General features: G+C 36.8%; 1 protein-coding gene and 1 long non-coding RNA gene across 3 annotated transcripts; one reads left to right on the top strand and one right to left on the bottom strand.

Annotated features, from left to right (window-relative positions):
- Positions 1-869: 869 nt before the first annotated feature.
- LOC141375025 (uncharacterized) lies at positions 870-7927 on the top strand. Of its 2 annotated transcripts, XM_073927903.1 has the most exons (15): positions 870-912; positions 1631-1983; positions 2287-4077; positions 4190-4329; positions 4472-4676; positions 4757-4861; positions 5200-5390; positions 5556-5697; positions 5956-6588; positions 6722-6811; positions 6951-7010; positions 7107-7207; positions 7339-7458; positions 7539-7586; positions 7685-7927. In XM_073927903.1, the coding sequence occupies exons 2-15, from the start codon at positions 1836-1838 to the stop codon at positions 7784-7786; spliced, it is 3876 nt and encodes a 1291-aa protein (XP_073784004.1). In that variant the 5' UTR covers positions 870-912; positions 1631-1835; the 3' UTR covers positions 7787-7927. The 2 variants fall into 2 exon arrangements, with proteins under 2 accessions (XP_073784004.1, XP_073784005.1); XM_073927904.1 differs by lacking the exon at positions 7685-7927 and having other exon boundaries at positions 7339-7615.
- A 1257-nt stretch (positions 7928-9184) lies between these two features.
- Positions 9185-17409, bottom strand: LOC141378480 (uncharacterized). The gene is made up of 3 exons (XR_012393124.1): positions 17382-17409; positions 17206-17254; positions 9185-9990 (listed from the first exon to the last, which is right to left on the bottom strand). It is a non-coding gene; the product is annotated as an uncharacterized lncRNA (long non-coding RNA).
- Between the last annotated feature and the right edge of the window lie 1438 nt (positions 17410-18847).

Below are 18847 nucleotides of genomic sequence, written 5' to 3'. Positions count from 1 at the left end.
ATAAGCTCATCAGAACATAGAGTGAAGGTTGATATGAAACAATACACCTGTGATCTAGTAATATTTAAGCAATTTTCTGCTGTACAATCTTCCAAAATTTTTAATATAATTCCGAAATTTCATAACTATGTAATTATGCTATCCACAGTGTTCCCATGTCAAGTCTCATCTTTGACATGGTCGTATGGCATTTCCAGTATTAAGCTTTAGATATAGATAATGACATGTAATGTTGTAATCAACTGTTCTATTTCATAAGTAGAAAGGTGATTGTAAGGTACCCCACTAAATCAGCTACTCTTTTCAAAGACGGTAACCTCACAAAAATATTTTATCAGTAATAACAGTTCTTTTTGTTCAACACTTATTCTACATGATATACAGATCAACATGCCGAAAAAATGAAAACGAAATATTAAAAACCACAGAGATATAAAGGTTTTAAACTGGCTGAAAGCACACTCAGCTGAGGACAAACAGGATTGGTCCAAAAACATGAATACTGATGAGTCATTCACGTCTGCTCTATTCTCTAATAAAACGCGATTTTAAAGGGGTTTATAAGCTTAAATATGATGATTAAAGTTTAGAAAAGCAACCTAGACATCAGATACTCACATTCTGAATATTAAAATACAAACAAGAGCAAAAACACATGATGATGATGATGATGATGATGAGAAAAGTCACCATGATCAAGGATGTTGTCTTCCTACACCTGTTCATTGGTCTCAGCTTGTTTAACTTCTCGAATAGCACCTGTCTGCAGCCCGAAGATTGGGGCGGGGCTAAATGTGGGGCGGGGATGCATATGCAGCTCCGCCCATAAATCATTACGGGCGGGGCTGAACATGCCGCTTCGCCTAGTCAGTTGACGGAATGTATGCTTTCATTTCCGGTTCTCCTCGCATGGTGAGTACATGACTTATGTTAATACACGTTACAAGTTACGTATTATGTGTAATTATTTAATTTAAATTCTTTATTCATGTGATGTTAAGTTTTGAAGCCTTGTAAAAAACGAATGGTTGCTGTGTTAGTTGGCGTTTTCCAGGTAGATCGTATTGAGGTAAAGTTGATTTTATGTTTGCATATTCGGAAGTCCTCTTTAATAATATAACTTAATTATAGAAAAATATTATTTACAAATTCTAAATCGGGAAGTCTTATTAACAGCCACCGGCTATCAAAGTAGCCTACACCATTGTTCACGGTCAATTAAACAGTGCTAATGTTGTTTTCAAGTTATAACTTGTCATTTCAGCCGACCCCGCAATCATACGGGCCAAAGAAAAAGAAGAAGACTAACTTGTCATTTCATACAGAATATTCAAAACAGCGTGGCAAACAATATAAGGACTGTGTCATCAGTTGTAGCTGAACGAATGTGCGAATATAAAATCAGCTTTACCTCATGTTTGGTAAATGCAGTCCATCACATATGAAGTTTATTGATATCAAAGATATGAACAAAATATAAATTTGTTTGGGATTCCTTCTATGAATTAAATCCATTCAATGGATTGTTCTCTAATTTACATATGTTACTCTGATAATGTTACTGCTAATTATGTGCAATATAAAACGTTTGATTCCTAACCTATTGATCTGTGCTACCTTCTGTTTGCAGATCCCTGTCATTGATATATTCGTCCTTACAATTCTTGTGGAGTACTTTTTTTTACTTCAGTACTTTCTCTCATTTTGTTTTGATTTATTTATTTATTTTTCTGTTAATTATTTTTTACATTTGTTTACAACTTTTTATTTTTATTTTCTTTTATCCTTACTTCATAACCCAACGGCTCTTTTAAGAGCCATTTCCCCTTGCAAATATGCATAAAACCGTGCTATGCAAGGACGAATGCGAGCAGTATTTAAAAAACTGCAGTGACAAGTGCCCATTCTGCTCATACACTAGTATGCCACAAATAATGCTTTATCACATCAAAAATCACTTACAGAGGGCAGTACAACATCATGGTGAGTTTAAAGGTTTTGCTTTCATTACTTTAGTTTAATTTGATGTCAAACTAGCCAATATTGCAAAGTGTATTTTCGTTTGCATTTTTATTTGTAATCATTATTGTTATTATTTTATGTTGAGGCTTAGGCAAACTTTATTTTCTACGTAACGTGAACCATCATGCTTCATAAATCTTGGGTCTTTGTTGCTCAAATAATAAAAAATGTGCTTGTCATTCAACTGTCCAAAGGCCAGAGTGAGACCCAAGTAAGGTTTATTGTATGCAATTTAAAAATTATGTTTTTTTTTTTCTATTTCAGATTTTACAATTGTAAAATGTGGTTTAAAATGTAGAAAAAAATCCCACTTTCACTGCTGCTATTGTTCAGTGATTGTGTTAACTCGGGAAAATTTACTAAACCACATTGCCAGACAGCATGCCTTATCAACCCATCCTCAGTCATCAGCTGTGCTGCAGACCAAGCCTGGGTCATCATCTGTCCAGGATTCACAACCTCAGTCATCTGCCCAGCAGACACAGCCCCAGATGACATCCGTCAGGCAGGCACAGCCTCAGTCATCTGCCCAGCAGACACAGCCCCAGATGACATCCGTCAGGCAGGCACAGTGTCAGTCATCTGCCCAGCAGACACAGCCCCAGGTGACATCCGTCAGGCAGGCACAGCCTCAGTCATCTGCCCAGCAGACACAGCCCCAGGTGACATCCGTCAGGCAGGCACAGTGTCAGTCATCTGCCCAGCAGACACAGCCCCAGGTGACATCCGTCAGGCAGGCACAGTGTCAGTCATCTGCCCAGCAGACACAGCCCCAGGTGACATCCGTCAGGCAGGCACAGCCTCAGTCATCTGCCCAGCAGACACAGCCCCAGATGACATCCGTCAGGCAGGCACAGCCTCAGTCATCTGCCCAGCAGACACTGCCCCAGGTGACATCCGTCAGGCAGGCACAGTGTCAGTCATCTGCCCAGCAGACACAGCCCCAGATGACATCCGTCAGGCAGGCACAGCCTCAGTCATCTGCCCAGCAGACACAGCCCCAGATGACATCTGTCAAGCAGAAACAGGCTCAGTCACCTTCTGTCCACCCTTTGCAGTCACTCCCAAAATTGTCAGCAAAGAAGACTGCCACTTGCAGCCAATGTAATGTAACACTTCTGGCCAAAAATCTACGAACTCACATTCAAAGACAACATACTGACAGAGTAAATGCAATGACTCCTGAGAAGCACTTGAGATCTCAGTGCATCGATGGAAAAATTGGCATTTTTGCTGTTGAAAAGGCATTTCATGGTCAAGCAATACCCATACATGTAATAAAAAATACATGGGGCCCAAACTTTCGTTTAGCATGTGAACTTGACCAATGCATTTCAAATGCTGAATACGCACACATAACTGGGATCTTACCATTTGAGTGCTGCCATGTACAGTCATTGTGTTTTTGTAAACAAATTGAAGAATCCAATTTTGCACTGACAGAAAACAGTCTCTCTCAGCTGGTGCAGGAAAAGTGGTTTGGTGAAGCAAGGAAAATCCAACTGTTAAAGTTGCAGCGGGAAGCAAATGTTGCGGAGACACCTTTGTCTTTCCATGTCACAGTTGGAAGTTCATCAACAAAATGTTTCATTTCTGTGTTTGAACCAACAGTGTCCTATTACAGTAGAATGGGAAGGGTCATGGTGACTTATGATAAAAAGAAAAATAACTGGCATTGTCCTTGTGCCAAGCCTCGTCAACCCTGTATTCACAAAGCCACAGCAAAGTGGCATCTTTTCCAGACAATACCACAGCTCTTCAAAAGACTTAAGAGTTCAGAAGTTTCCAACACTGTTCATGAAGATGATGATGCCTGCTGTCATGATTCATATCCCCCTAACTCTGCTACAGTCAAAAAAATGATGGAAGACATGCTTGAACATAAGAAAATTCTAGTGAAACTCCAACAAGACATCCTGCAAAAATCAAAGCATGCTTTTCCAAAACATCTTGTGCCTGAGGAGGTTGAATGCAGACTATGCAAGGGAGTTTTGAGTGACCCTGTTTTGATAACTTGTCGGGCAAAGATAGTCTCATTCAATGGACTGATTCATGGTATGGCAGTTTTATTGTTTCAATAGATACTGTAATGTGACTTGCATTTATTTAGAATTTTTCTTTATCAGTTTACAAATATATATAAATCTGTTCAAATCTTTTTTTTCAGGTGTGTCAACCTACTACAAGTTGTGCCATAAATGCAATCACATATACAGATACCAAGAATGGCAAGATGGTTTGCACAACTTCAATGATCATGTAATCCTCACCCTACACTTATGTTTGGTTTTGAGAAATTCTCTACAGGTACAATATCAGCAATAATGCCTGCTTTTTCACTATAACTTGTTCTTTAACAAAAATTCTAATAATAGAAATGTTGATGAGGGCTTTTATTATATATTTATTTAACCATGCATGCTTGCATATATATGCTTCTTCTTTTCAGAATTACACAGCTGTTGGTAGGGTTGTGCGAATAATTGAAGCCACAGAGGGAGAGTCCTTGCCTAAAGGTGACCTAATCATGCAGGCGTATCTGCACTTTGACGCTTTGTGTGATTTGGACTACATGTACTCCTGTGTGTCCTGTGGATACAGTCCAAGTACTGTGCTTATGGACCTTCATAAAAAAGGAGTGTTTAGCATCCCAGGTAAACGCTGGTTTCAGTTGGAGTTGTTTTGTTGCTTTTTTAAATTCATAATTCACATATTTTGATTTGTTTCTTTACAGTGAGTGAAATTCCATCTCCACCTCTGGATTATGATGGTCATGTTGACATAGAGCAATTTTGGAATGCAGTGGCAATGGATGTGATAAGCAGAGGGTTTTACCCAAGTAAGTTTTGATTTGTTTTGGTATGCAAATATTGCTGCATGATAGAATGAAGATTGGTATCATGATTTGTCCTTTTGCAGTGTTTTCTAAACGCCCACACACTATAGTTTTCTGTCATTTTTCTTTTCTAACAGATTTATTATAGTGTAGGAATTAGCAGTATTTAAACTAAAAAAACTAAACCAAAAACTGAAATTGTAGTTATTTTATTTTTTAGTGTAGTGCAATGTAGTGGTCTTAAATTCATATAATAGAAGAACTGCCCACTAAGATATCAGCTTTTTAATTTTAGCTGTATGTTTAGTGTTGATGCATTAAATAGTTTTATTTTTCTCAAGGTGGCAAAGAAAACCCATTTCAAATTTCACCGAGTTACCACTACTGGTCCCCGTGGATAGGTCCAAAAACAAGGGGATCAACCATGGTTTTAAACACCGAGAATGCAAAAGTGCATTCTCTAGATGGAGGGATTGACATGGATGTGCCCCTTACTGAGGAAAGACTTGGAGATGAGCTTCTCCACCTCAAGGTAGATTTTTGTTTAAATTGTTATGGAAGTGTTTTAGTTTTTCCAAATAAAGCCAATATTAGTAGGCTGCAAATTAATTAGTAAAAATGTCACTCTACTATTTTAAAGTACTTTTTAATTCATTTATTTTTTGCTGAACTTACTCTCAAATTTGCTTATGATTAGATTGCAGATTTGAAAAAGCTGTGTCGACAGTGTGGGGTTGATAATGTTGGTTCCAAAATGGATCTCGTCCTCAGACTTCGTGATAAAATGTCCAATAGAGTGACATACAACAAGGTGTTTGAAAAGATTTGGGGTGTTTCAGGTGAGTTACGACGTATGTAAGTGCATGTATGTGTACTGTATATGTATATATGCCCACATGTGTACAGTATATGTTAAACATTTGAAGTGGATCAAAGTTTTTTAAATTATCCTAATATATGAAAGGTTGCTGCTCAATAGTTTTAGGATAATTTATGAAAGGTTTTTGATCCACGTTAAAATGTACTATATTATTGTTGAAATGTTTTATTTAGTGTTTCAATAATTTAGTTAATTTTTTATTTTTCTGTGTTTATAGGTGGTGTGGGTGTAATCATGTGTCCATGTGGGATTGTTTACTCAATCAAATTTAACCTCAGAGCTGAGAGTCCACGTGATTTCACAGACCTTCTGCTGTCATGGAAAAATTTTCCTAATGTCACAATCTATGATTACCCTCGAGGCTTAGTTGCACACACAAATAAAAGGCAACAAGAATGTCCACCTTTCCACCCATTTGAGGGCAGAGTGCAAGACCCCACCACTGAAAACATTAAACAAGCAAAAGAAGGAAAACTAAAAGTTCACCTTCCTTGGCTGGCACACAAAAAAACCCCTGCAGATCCTGACTGCCACCCTGTGACCGGTTCCTCCGAGCACTACTGTTTGTGTGACGTTTTCCATCAAAGCAATAGTAGGGACGAAAGAGATGTGCTCCGCACTATTGGTCTTGTGCCAGAGCTGGCTGGAAAAGTTAATAGCCAGCGTGCAGAGCAGCTTTTTTCAGAAGTAAAGAAAAACAACTACTTTATGAATATGTTAAGACCAGCAGCACATATTTTTCTGGCACGAAATATTCTCCACCACCGGAATCTTGCACATAACCAAAAGAAAATGGAACATTTTAATAAATTGTTCCATGGCAACCGTACTTTGGAATCCAATTTTATTGGTAAGGTCATATTTTTTTTAAATATTCTTCATACTTGTGTAAATATTTTATTAAAGTTTTAATGACTACCTCATAGGGAAACATAGTTCACAGCATTTAACCTTTTTTTTCTTATTATTTTTGTTTGTCTTAGCCCACAGATTCACGGACAAGCACGTGTTTTCTGACTTGGAGATTGTACCTGATCATGAGCCAGTGTTCAAACAGGCACCAAAGGATTTTGGTAAAAAATGGTTGTTTCTCTGTTTTTCTCCTTATTCTTCCCTCTCGTTCTTTCTCCTTTGTTGCCCTCCTTCTTCCACTTGTTGTTGTAAGAGTATTACCTTTTATACATAATGCATCAACTGTTTTTCAATCTAAAGGCACACCTCCACCCTCGGTTAAGACTGATAAGAGATCCTTAGTGAACCAACACAACAACTGTAAGAATTTAAATTGTTTATATTTTTTCTTTCATATTTGTTGTCATTTTAAATGGGGTGTTGTTGCTAATTATTTCAATTTTATATATTTTGTAGTGCCTGTTCAAACTTCCACTGGGAGTATTTTCACTCTGGAATGTGTGCAGCCAAACAAGGCATGCTGGACACAGCCACCCAGTCCAGTCCAGCTGGAGAAGGTTAGATTTATATATCATGAAACATGTTTATTCATTAGATGATCATTAAAAATACTTTAACTAAAATGCATAAAGATGGACAGTGAGAAAGATATTGTATTGCAGTATATTATAGTATGTTCTTTTCATAGTTAAACCATGCCTTACTGGAGAGAGGGCCAAAAGATGAATTCCTAGCATCTGTTGGAGGCACAGTCCTCACAAGGTTGGATTTACAAACATTGGGACTACTTCAAGATGTGGAGGCAACAGTAAGATTCTGCAAACACATTTTGGTATATTAATACCTTAACACAAGTAGTAGAATAAATTTATCCTTGAATGATTACAGATTTTGAATGCTTGCCTTTCTGTAATAAAGGATGTTGCTGGCCTTCAGGTAATGCAAAGAATGACCTAGACCAAAAAGCTCTTTATTTAATGTAAAGGATTGTATCTGCTTGTTTAATTGTATTTTAATTTATTTTCACTTAACAGGGTATAAGAGTCCATGTGTTCAGTCCATATGTGACAGTGACTTGGTTGCCTCCAGTGTGTGGTGACCCACTGTCTAATGTTCCTGTGAGTGTTATTGTGTGATTTTTGTTACTGAGGCAGTGTAGAATAAGTCATTTAGTGTTTGTGTTGTAAATACTACATTTCTTAAAAAATTCTTATGATTTTGTTTAAGGAAAATCTGGCAAGTCATGACATCATTTTACTACCTTCTTGGACAAGCAATCACTGGATGATCTGTGTATGTGTCAATATAATACGTAATGTCAAGTAAATAAATAGAAAATATAAAACTCTTCCACTTATTTTAGATATAAAACCTGAAAAGTAAGGATTCAGTTCATGAAATGTAATGTTAAAGTTGCACTGTCATAGATCATGAAGCCAATAAAAAGGGAGATCTATTGGCTTGATTCCCTCTCTGGACGAGGCTTCAGTGATACACGCTACTTGAGCAGTTACAGGTTTATGAGTGAAAAGTTCAGAGTTCGGGATAATGGTAGTTCTGTTTTAAACCACATATCCCCGTTTTTGTTTATTTTTGTTAACTTTTTTCCTCTTTGTTCAGATTTATCTATCTTTATATGTTCATTGATGTTCTTTTAATCAGTCCCATCTGAATGTCTGACGGACTGTAGGCCCTGTGATGTAAGAGCTTTCAATTTAAATGTTTAATGTTTTGTATGTTTGTTTCTTTTAATATTGTTCTCTACAGAAAACTAGCACAGCATGTATGTTCAGACACATGGGATGAGTACAGTGCTGATGATATTCCAGTAAGATTCACCCATAAACATTGTTCCTTAACTACTGTTAATGTTTTGTTTTCACTTTTTTTTTTTTTTTTTTACTAATTGTTGTTGTTAATGGTGGGGTTCTTTTTGTTTTTTTTGTATTACCAGGGCATTCCCAAATAACACTGCTCAAATAACTGTGGAATGTTTGTGTTGATGGTAAGTAATAAAAAAAAAAAGTTTCTTTAAAAACTTATTTAATGTTTGCATATGCTGTTTTGTTGCTTGGAATAATTACAAAACAAATATGCTATTTAAGTATGCAACTGTACATCTGCTCTAATGTGCTGTTTATTTATGTTGTAGTATGCTCTATACATTGTGATGGAGGGGCATTTTGATTTTGATGAGGTAAACTTTGTTTTCTAGGGTTTTTTTGTTGTTAATATTACTTGGCATTAGTTTATCTGTTCTTTATTTTCCAGTCTGACATGCAAGTGCTAAGACACATAGTTTTGCTGACAAACTACCCCTTGAAGTAAGTGAGGACTCTTGAATGTAAAATGTTTTCAGTTTATCAGTGAACCTTTAGCCTTGCAATTTTACATAAAACTTTAAAAAAAAATTTGACTAAAAAATGCATAACATTTTTACATTAATCTTAGTTTTTTTTTTTTTTTTACATTTTTAGGTCAGATGCTGAAAGAAAAAGCCTCAGAAAAAGAATGAGAACGCAGAGAGCAGGTATGGTTTACACTGGTATTTTTAATGGTACAATCAGCAGAAATATGTTTCTAAATTTTTTTTATTATTGTTCATTTAGAGGCAATCGACCCCGTCCCAGCTGACGATTATCTGACCACGGTATGGCTAGTAGAAACATCTTTAACTCTGAGTTTTATTTTAATATACATATGTTAAGCGGCAATTTGGCGATATTGTCGGCTATTTTTGTACAGATGCCTCCTGAGATCCTGCGGCAAATCCTTTTGAATGTCATCACAGAGGATGGTGATGTGGCTTTCCTGCGCCTCTCCTTGACGTGCAGGATCTTCAAAGAAATAGTTAGCAATGCTAAATTCAGGGAGCAGGCTCACTACATCTGGCTGGACAGTAAGTTATTTATAAACAAATCTTTATAAATAGTGACTAAGGAAAGTGCTTGGCATATTCCATATTTGTTTCTATTCATCTCTGTCCGTCTGTCCGTCTGTCTGTGTGTACACATGATAAAGAATATAGAGTATGCCAAACACTTTTAACAGTACTGTATTATTAGTAAAACTTTGAATTATTATGTTTGTGTCTTGCTAAATGTACTTGATTTTTATTCAGGTGTCATCAACTGGAGTAGGTTTTCTGAAGACTACAAAAAGAGTTCAGAGTGCCATATTCCTTGACTGAATGCCCTGAATGTGGGGACATTTTTAAAGACTGCCCACCTGGGTATGTTGAGGATGGCAGGAAGGGAGTCCTGCGAGGATTCTACTCCACCATCGACTTCCCAGGATACTGCTCAGCAGAGTGCCACTTTAATGCTGGAGGGGAATTCCCCTATGAAAATATTTAATTGTTTTTGTTTATTAAAGACAATCAAAAACTGCTGTATCTTAAATTATTATTATTTTCTTGGTAACTTGTCAGTCTTACTGCTGTACATCTGTACACACACACACACACAAATATTAAGCAGCACTAATCATAGTTCAATCATGGTATTCGTAGAAAAATTAAATGTGGCCAAAAAACTATTATCACCAGTACTTCTGCAAAAGTAAAACTAGTTAATTTCTGTAAATGTAATCTTTCAGGAATCCTTTTTAAGAAGGAATATTTTTGCAGGAAAAATACTAATGAAATTCACCTAACTGTTTTCTTTATCGATAAAATTCATGATTTGATAATATTTTTAATTAACATTAAGACATTTAGCAGGAATAACCGCTTTTGTGTATTTTATTAACAATAAAACAATTTTCGAGAAGTTGTAAATGCATTTCCTGTTTACTGACACGACGTAGTGGCATCGACGTTATTACGTCTCTACTAACCAATGAAATTACAGGTGGGCGGGAGTGCATGTGCAGCCCCGCCCCAATCTCCACTAACCAATGAAATTACTGGTGGGCGGGACTGCATGTGCAGCCCCGCCCCAATCTGCGGGCTGCAGATGGGTGTACTTCATAATTTCTAGGATTAATGCTCCCAACGGTTGTCTTTGATAAGGATGATGTCGGTTTGGTTCATGCATTATCCTAGAGGAGATTATTGGTAGAAGCTTGATGTATCTGCTGCGATACATCCGCCATCTGTTTACTCAAAAATTGCAAATTTGACTTTGAGTATGAGGACAGGACCACCCATCTCGATGCCTCTTGCTGCGTTTGTGGAGCTCTTGAGACATATCCAGCTGCGGGTCCGCAGAACCACACACGTTTGAGGCACACACAATCTAGGCAAACCATATATAGTAACTTACTCTTTAGCATTATCGCCATCTATTGAATTTCACAAATATGGTTTCCCATTTCAGTCATTATTATTATATCGTAACGATCATTCTAACATCTCTGCAGTTTTTGAACTTAAATTAGGTAAATAAAAATAATTGGTTAAAGAAACTTATGACTTTATTCATGTGTCCATAAACTGATTATCTTAACTGATTATAATTAAAAGTTTATATATAAACTACTATCTTTTACTAAACTGTCACTGTTAAAGGTGTTATATATATATTTATGTATGTATATGAATGTGTGTGTGTGTGTGTGTGTGTGTGTATATACATATATATATATATATATATATATATATATATATATATATATATATATATATATATATATATATATATACACATGATTTTTTTTATTAATAGTTAATTTGTTCCTATTTGTTTCCTATTACTGTAGTATTAAATTTCTACAGTTTTAAATGTGGGAAATCATTAATTAAAAGGTTATTAGAAAATTAAGCTAATATATTAGTTTATAAACACTATTAAAGGGCCATGAAAGCCCCTCGTTTCAGCATGGTGTTTTCACACCTCTACTTTGGAAAAAGTCAGAAAAGTGGGCGTGTCCAGCTCTGTTTAGGGGGGAGTGTCGGAGGAAGAAAAGTGGGAGGGTGTGGGAGTGTCTATTTGGGCACGCACGAGTTTCAGAGTCAAAATACACACACACACACACGGGAGAAAGTGATGGTGTTTAACCTACATGAACATCTGTAGTCGAATTATTTGCCAAATGATTAAATGCTGGACTTTAACTGCAGTTTGGCTCTTTCATTCAGGGAATTCATTCATGCCCCTCGCGACACACGAGATATTTGATTCGAGGAGCTGCTCTAAGCGTGTATTTTTCATGCAATGTTTGATACCGCACGGTGAATGAGAGAAAAAAAACCTCCGCATTTCCCAGAAACTTAGATGCACACGGCAGGTAGTGTCAGAAAGCCGCGCGTGTTATTCCGGTCACTAAATGCGGTAAAAACCCTACACGAGGTTAAAGTTTGGTTGTGGTGCTAACGTGTTTACACTCAGTGCAATAGTTTGTTAGATACGAACAAACTGAATAAACAAAGAGCACTGGTCACTCACTTACCAAATCTGTAGAGACAGGACAATCACCAGCAACTAGAGCCGCGTCTTTATGAAGAGGAGACTACAAACGAATCCAGATCTCAGCGTTTGCAGATGAGAACAGCTCTCAGGTAAACAATAATCCTCCTTAGACACGTAAGTTATTGTTGTGGAGCGTCGCGTACACTGTTAATCCACACGTGACTCCAGCTGCGCTCTCACAGAGAGAAAATGAAAACAAAACTTCACTGCAGCAAACTATAAAAGCAACACTTCACGCTTGTTTTGCCAACACAACGTGGCGTCTCTGTCCTGAAAACATGGTGATAGTAATGAATATTAATGAAGTTGCACAATAGAGCGCGCTGATTGGTTTGAACCAAGCCTTACTCATGCATTAATGCAGCACACTGTAAGACGTAATAAGACTCACTCTGGCACAGACGTCCAGTCTGCACGCTGGAATACACGCTATTATGTCATGACCGTGACGCAGCTTCAAAAATTCGTTTCAAACCGGAAGTACGAATTTGCTGGAAATAACGCAAAAACAACCAATTTACACTTTTTAGTGAAATATAGGTGTCCTAATAGTGTTTATAGCAGTGTGGGACACAGATACCACTGTCAACAGCTCAACACATGTGTTCTGGTGTTTCGTGACCCTTTAAATCGCTTGAGTGAAATGTTAATATAGTGTTATACATTTGTTACATGTAAAAAGATTTTTATTACATATAATGTATTATTGCCTATATTAACTTGCTATTATTTCCTTCATCATAAATTAATCCATTATATAAATTAAACCTGACCAAATGATATCATTCAGCAAGGCCAGCAAACGAGTATCTGCCATATTATTGTCAGATAATAATGACTGATCAGCTATAATGACTGATTAAAAACTGTTCACTTTAATATATTGAATGGCGATGAAACAATGCTCCCCATTCGGCTGTCTCAATCGCAATATTTGTGAAATAAAGTAAAGTAAACACTATTGTTTATTGTGTACAATATTTATTAATCATATATATCAAAATATATCGATGACAATGTCCAAAAAGACGTTATAACTTTAACATCCGTCATAACCATATATGGTTTGCCTAGATTGTGTGTCCTAGATTGTGTGTGCCTAAAACGTGTGTGGTTCTGCGGGCCTGCAGCTGGATATTATTGGAGCTCTTAGGTTACTGGGTGTGGATAAAGCTCCTTGGATAATAGTTGGAGGCATTCTAAAGAAAATCAGCAAAGGGAGAGAAGATGGCAATGACTAACTCATGGCTAACTTCTCTCTCTGAGTCTACCTGTTTGATTCAGCTGATTTTGGGCAAGGGCTCTAATTTTTCTTGGAGTAATCTGGGGTCCTTGGGAGTTCTGGCTCTGCATTAGCCAGAGTAGGCCCCCCCCCACAGACAGACTACAGACTCTTCTCGGGTGACCTGGGCAACCATGCGGTGTTAACAAAAGGTCACTTGGGGGAGTGGTGAGTATTCAGCCCCCCTGCGTCCATTTGGACAGCACACAGGGATGGTGGCCTGGGGCCTTGAATGAAGCCCATTCTTCTACTGGTGATTAGCACCGCCACACAACAGCACATTGCGCACCAACACCACCTACATTAGCTAACCACAAACGTTTCAAAAAGTCGTAATCTCAAACACTGCATCTTCCAAAAACTTATTTTTTTTAGAAGAAAATTGGGGGAAAAAGGAAAAATTGACCACACTTTTCACACTATTTCCAGAAGATCTCAAACTTCTTTGAGGACATGTCAAAATCTTTTTAAATCCCCAACCTTAACTTTTCATAAATGGACCATATTTTCCTTCTCCATTAGATCTGAAATTTTCATTAGAATGTTCAAAATATCTGATCCTCTGTAACTTCTTAACGCAGAACTTTTCAGAAAAAACGACTTTATCTACCTTCTCAGGAACATTTCAAGATTCCATGACTTTTCTCAAAATTAAGGTCCCCCTAACTCCTTACCCTTGAACTTAATTGAAACTAACCATTCTTGCCTCTTTCAGAACATCTCAAAGCCCATAGGGACATCACTAAAATCACCTTCTTAAACTCTTCACCTCTAAACATTTAAACTTTATCAGTCCTAGATTTCTTCTCCAAATTATCTGAAATTTAAATGAGAACATTGCAAATATTAAGAATTCTTTACTATGATAGTGTTTTATATATTTAATTTGCCCTTACAACACTGAAATACAAATGACCCTTTACACATATTTGACGTCAAAACATTCAAACCCACCCCCAAACATGCATATGAATAACTCAACACAATCAAATACACAAAACATAACTCGCAAGGAATAAGCCACTGATTCACATCAAATCATTAAAACCTAGATCACATTCTCTTCCATCACACAGGGATTCAACAAACAAGTTAAACCTTTCAATGATTCGTTCAGTTCAAGTAGTTTGATTGTTCAGATTCAGTTCAAAAAGTATTGATTCAATCATTCTAGTAGTTGGATTGCTCCGATACAGTTCCATGATTCACACGTTCTTGTAGTTTGATTGTTCACATTGTTCAAACAGTCCAATGATTCACTCGTAGTAAATGGATTGCTTGGATTTAGTTCAAACTGTTAAAGGATTCACTCGTTCTAGTAGTCTAAATGCTCACAGATTTAATTTAGTTTAATAATAATTCACTAGTTCTAGTAATTGGAGTGCTCAAATTCAGTTCAATGATTCACTAGTTCTAGTACTTAGATTGCTTAGATTAAGTTCAAACAGTTCAATGGTTCACTCGTAGTAGTTAGATTGCTTTAAGATTTAGTTCAAACTGGTAAATGATTCTTGTTCTAGTAGTTCGATTGCTCACAAATTCACAAATGTCAACAAGAAGCAATGATACACTCGTTTTAAGTTCGATCACTCAAATTTAGTTCAATGATTTACTCGTTCTAGTAGTTTGAGTGCTCAGATTCAATTCAAACAGTTTAATAATTAACTAGTTCTAGTAGTTGGATTGCTCCGATTCAGTTCAATAAGCAATAATTCACTAGTTTTAGTACTTGGCGTGCTCAAATTCAGTTTAATCTGTTCAATGTTTTAGTAGTTGGTGTGCTTGGATTCAGTTCCAACAGTTTATTGATTCACTCCTAGTAGTTTGATTGCTCACAGATTTAGTTCAATAAGCAATGATACACTCGTTCTAATAGTTCGATTGCTCAGATTCAGTTCAATGATTCACTCGTTCCAGTAGTTTGATTACTCAGATTGTTCAATAAGCAGTAATTCACTAGTTCTAGTACTTGTATTGCTAAAATTCAGTTCAATGTTTTAGTAGTTGGTGTGCTTGGATTCAGTTCCAACAGTTTAATGATTCACTCCTAGTAGTTTGATTGCTCACAGATTCAGTTAAAACAGTGCAATGATTCTCTTGTTCTAGTATGATTTCTCACAGACTTTGGTCAATGATTCACATGTTCTATTAGTTTGATTGCTCACAAGTTCAGTTCAATAAGCAATGATACACTCTTCTAATAGTTCGATTTGCTCAGATTCAGTTCAATGATTCACTCGTTCTAGTAGTTGGATTGCTCAGATTCAGTTTAATAAGCAATTATTCACTCGTTCTAATAGTTCGATCGCTCAGATTCAGTTCAATGATTCACTTGTTCTAGTAGTTTGAGTGCTCAGATTCAATTCAAACAGTTTAATAATTCACTAGTTCTAGTAGTTGGATTGCTCAGATTCAGTTCAATAAGCAATAATTCATTAGTTCGAGTACTTGGAGTGCTCAAATTCAGTTAAATCTGTTCAATGTTTTAGTAGTTGGTGTGCTTAGATTCAGTTCAAACAGTTGAATGATTCACTCGTTCTAGTAGTTTGATTGCTCACAGATTCAGTTAAAACAGTGCAATGATTCTCTTGTTGTATGATTTCTCACAGACTTTGTTCGATGATTAACTTGTTCTAGTAGTTTGATTGCTCACAAATTCAGTTCAATAAGCAATGATTGAAACAGTTAAATGATTTACTTATTCTAGTAGTTTGAGTGCTCACAGATTCAGTTTAATAATTCAAATGTTATCCTACTAAAACCCATCTTAAAAAATGTCTAACATCAATGTTGACTGCTCATTTTGTCACTTTGGAGGAAGACTGCATTTGTTCTGGCAGTGTTCTGAGAGATTCTGGTCATATCTGTTGGTGTTTATTCAACCTTATATTATAAGTGACTTTTCCTTTATGTTGTTAAAGATTTTCTTTTGGGCTGTTTGACTATTCTAAACTTAAAGTGCAACTTTCACTAACACTAACCCTTATTTTCATCTATTTAAAATAAACCTATATAAATAAAATAATAATAATGATAGCAATATTAAGCCTGCTAGAGGCTTTGAACTCAATCTGGTCTCCAGACATAACTCAGGTTTTTCCTGTAATTAAAAAATATGTTAGAGTTTGGTACATTAACCTATTTTAAAATAAAAAGTGCTATTCTAAATAAGGGGTATAGCTATAAAGGTAATTATTCCTGTTTTTCTGTTTATATATATATATATATATATATATATATATATATATATATATATATATATATAAAATATAACATTTTATTCAATTATATCTTATCACTCTGTGACTGTTTTTCATTTTATCACCTATAAAAGGGATGGAAATTTGAGACACTATCTTCAGTGATGTACCCCAGGATCTTTAAACACCAGACACTCTCCTCCGGGGCGGCCCTGTTGGGGTTGATCAGTGTCTCGTAGCCAATTGTAGTCGTCTGTACGAAGGGAAACCTATGGATTTATTCAGCTGTTGACTCCCTGTGCAACCTCTCTAAGACACAATTCTCTCAAAGAAACACACAAATTATATCTCAGAAATGTATGTGATGGAATGTGCTGTTGTGTGGATGATGCTAATCATCTATAGGAGACTGGGCTACATTTAAGGCCTGTAAGCCCCGGCCACCGTCCCTGCGTGCTGTCCAAGTGGACCCAGGGGGGCTGTATACTTACCTAACTCTCCCCAAGCACACCCCTTTGTTAACACCGCAAGGTTACCCAGGGCACTCGAGGAGAGTTCGACTGTCTGTTTTCTCAAGATAATTTGCCCAAGGACCTCACCCTGAACCGTCATTCGCATAATAGAAAAACCAATGTTCTTTCGACGACTGTTGGATCAGGTACCATGAAATCCCGGTATGCCTTCTTGATCCTTCTGCCCCCATACCACAACCTATGGTTTGAATTCATAAGAACAAGTCAGGGCTCCATATGGCATACATAACTAAAATGTGCACCATGCTTCTGCCATAATTCACCCCTAAACAAAAAACACAATACCATTCATACATCATCCTCACCAAGACAACCATAGGTTGTGTTTTTGTTGCATTGCCAGTTTGGGCTCAAAGTATCCCCTCTCCGTGTGTCAGTAACTCCATTATGGTGACTTGGAGTTTAGACCAAAAAACGTAGTACCTGTTCTTATCAGTCTAATACCAATAACGTAGCATCTGTTCTCATCGGTCCCAACCAGAAATCATAGTATCTCTCCGTTCCAACAAACATAGCCTCCGTTCTCATCAATTCCAGCCAACACCTAGCATCTGTTCCCATCAGTTATAGGGAAACCGTAGTAACTCTTCCCACCAGTTATAAGTAGAGCGTAGTAGCTGCTCTTATCAGTCCTAGACAGATTGTTGTATCCGTTCTTATCAGACCCCTGTATTACCGTCTAAAAGGATGGTAGGGTTAGGTTGTGGAAATTTACAACAACTTCCCCATGGTGCCGCATCCTCAAACAGCAAGATAGGAAGACCGAGGAAATGCAGTGGCCCACACCTGTTAGACTCTTATCACCTGGAATCTCGATTTGGCATCCTGTCTAGGGTGCCGAGCCTACAAATGTAGGGTCATGGGTTCTCTAAAATATCTCCGGATCACACAAGTAAACAATATTGTCTTGTTTTCAGAAAAAAAATTAGTTAACATATATATATATATATATATATATTTTTTTTTTTTCCTTAAGACAACTCTTACTTATGGAACCCCGGAGGGGACGTAGTGGAGAAGAAAAAAATTGGCTGGGTGAAAGAAAAAAATGGGTGGGAGGAAAATATACATTTCTAAGTTTTTGCGTTCCCTCCCAAAGTTTTACATTGTCTCGCGAAGATGTTTTGCGTTCCCTCGCAAAACCGTTTCTCCACAAACACTTCCCGTTCACTTCACTCACGTAAACCCTCCCGTTTTTGCTGAAATTCTTCCGTATTTTACAACTCTATCCCACTTTCTTTACATTAATACTGTGCGTCGATCACCAGTGGGGGTTTTTTTTTTTCACCCAGCCAATTTTTTCTCCTCCACTACAACCCTTCCGGGGTTCTGTACTTACTCCATTGGCATCTTAAATTTGATTTTCTGAAAACAAGACAACATCTTATTTAAAGAGTTTTGAGATGTTTGCACTAGAAACAACACAAAAACTCGAAGTTAGAATCAGCAGTTCCTGCAGTGTATGAACATGATTATGATCCTTCACACAAGATCTGTTTATGAGAAATGCCCACATCTGATGGTTATTATTTGATTGCACTTTCCGCTTTTACTTGAAAGTAATGCAATAATTGAGAGTTAATGCAGTTTTAGAGTTTGACATATGATGTTATAGAGGGGTGTGTTTACTATTAATATTATAAATACTATAAACTAATTTTTACAGGTTAAAAAAACACAGTCCACTCAACATTAGCAGTGAAGAGGCGCGTATCTGAACGCTCGTCACAGATTTCTGGAATTATGAAACGATGTAAATAAAACCCTTCAC

The sequence above is a fragment of the Danio rerio genome, chromosome 17, assembly GCF_049306965.1.
Source record: "Danio rerio strain Tuebingen ecotype United States chromosome 17, GRCz12tu, whole genome shotgun sequence".
NCBI lineage: Eukaryota > Metazoa > Chordata > Actinopteri > Cypriniformes > Danionidae > Danio > Danio rerio.
The sequence above is the reverse complement of the archived record's forward strand: the minus strand, read 5'-3'. Positions and strand labels throughout refer to the sequence as shown.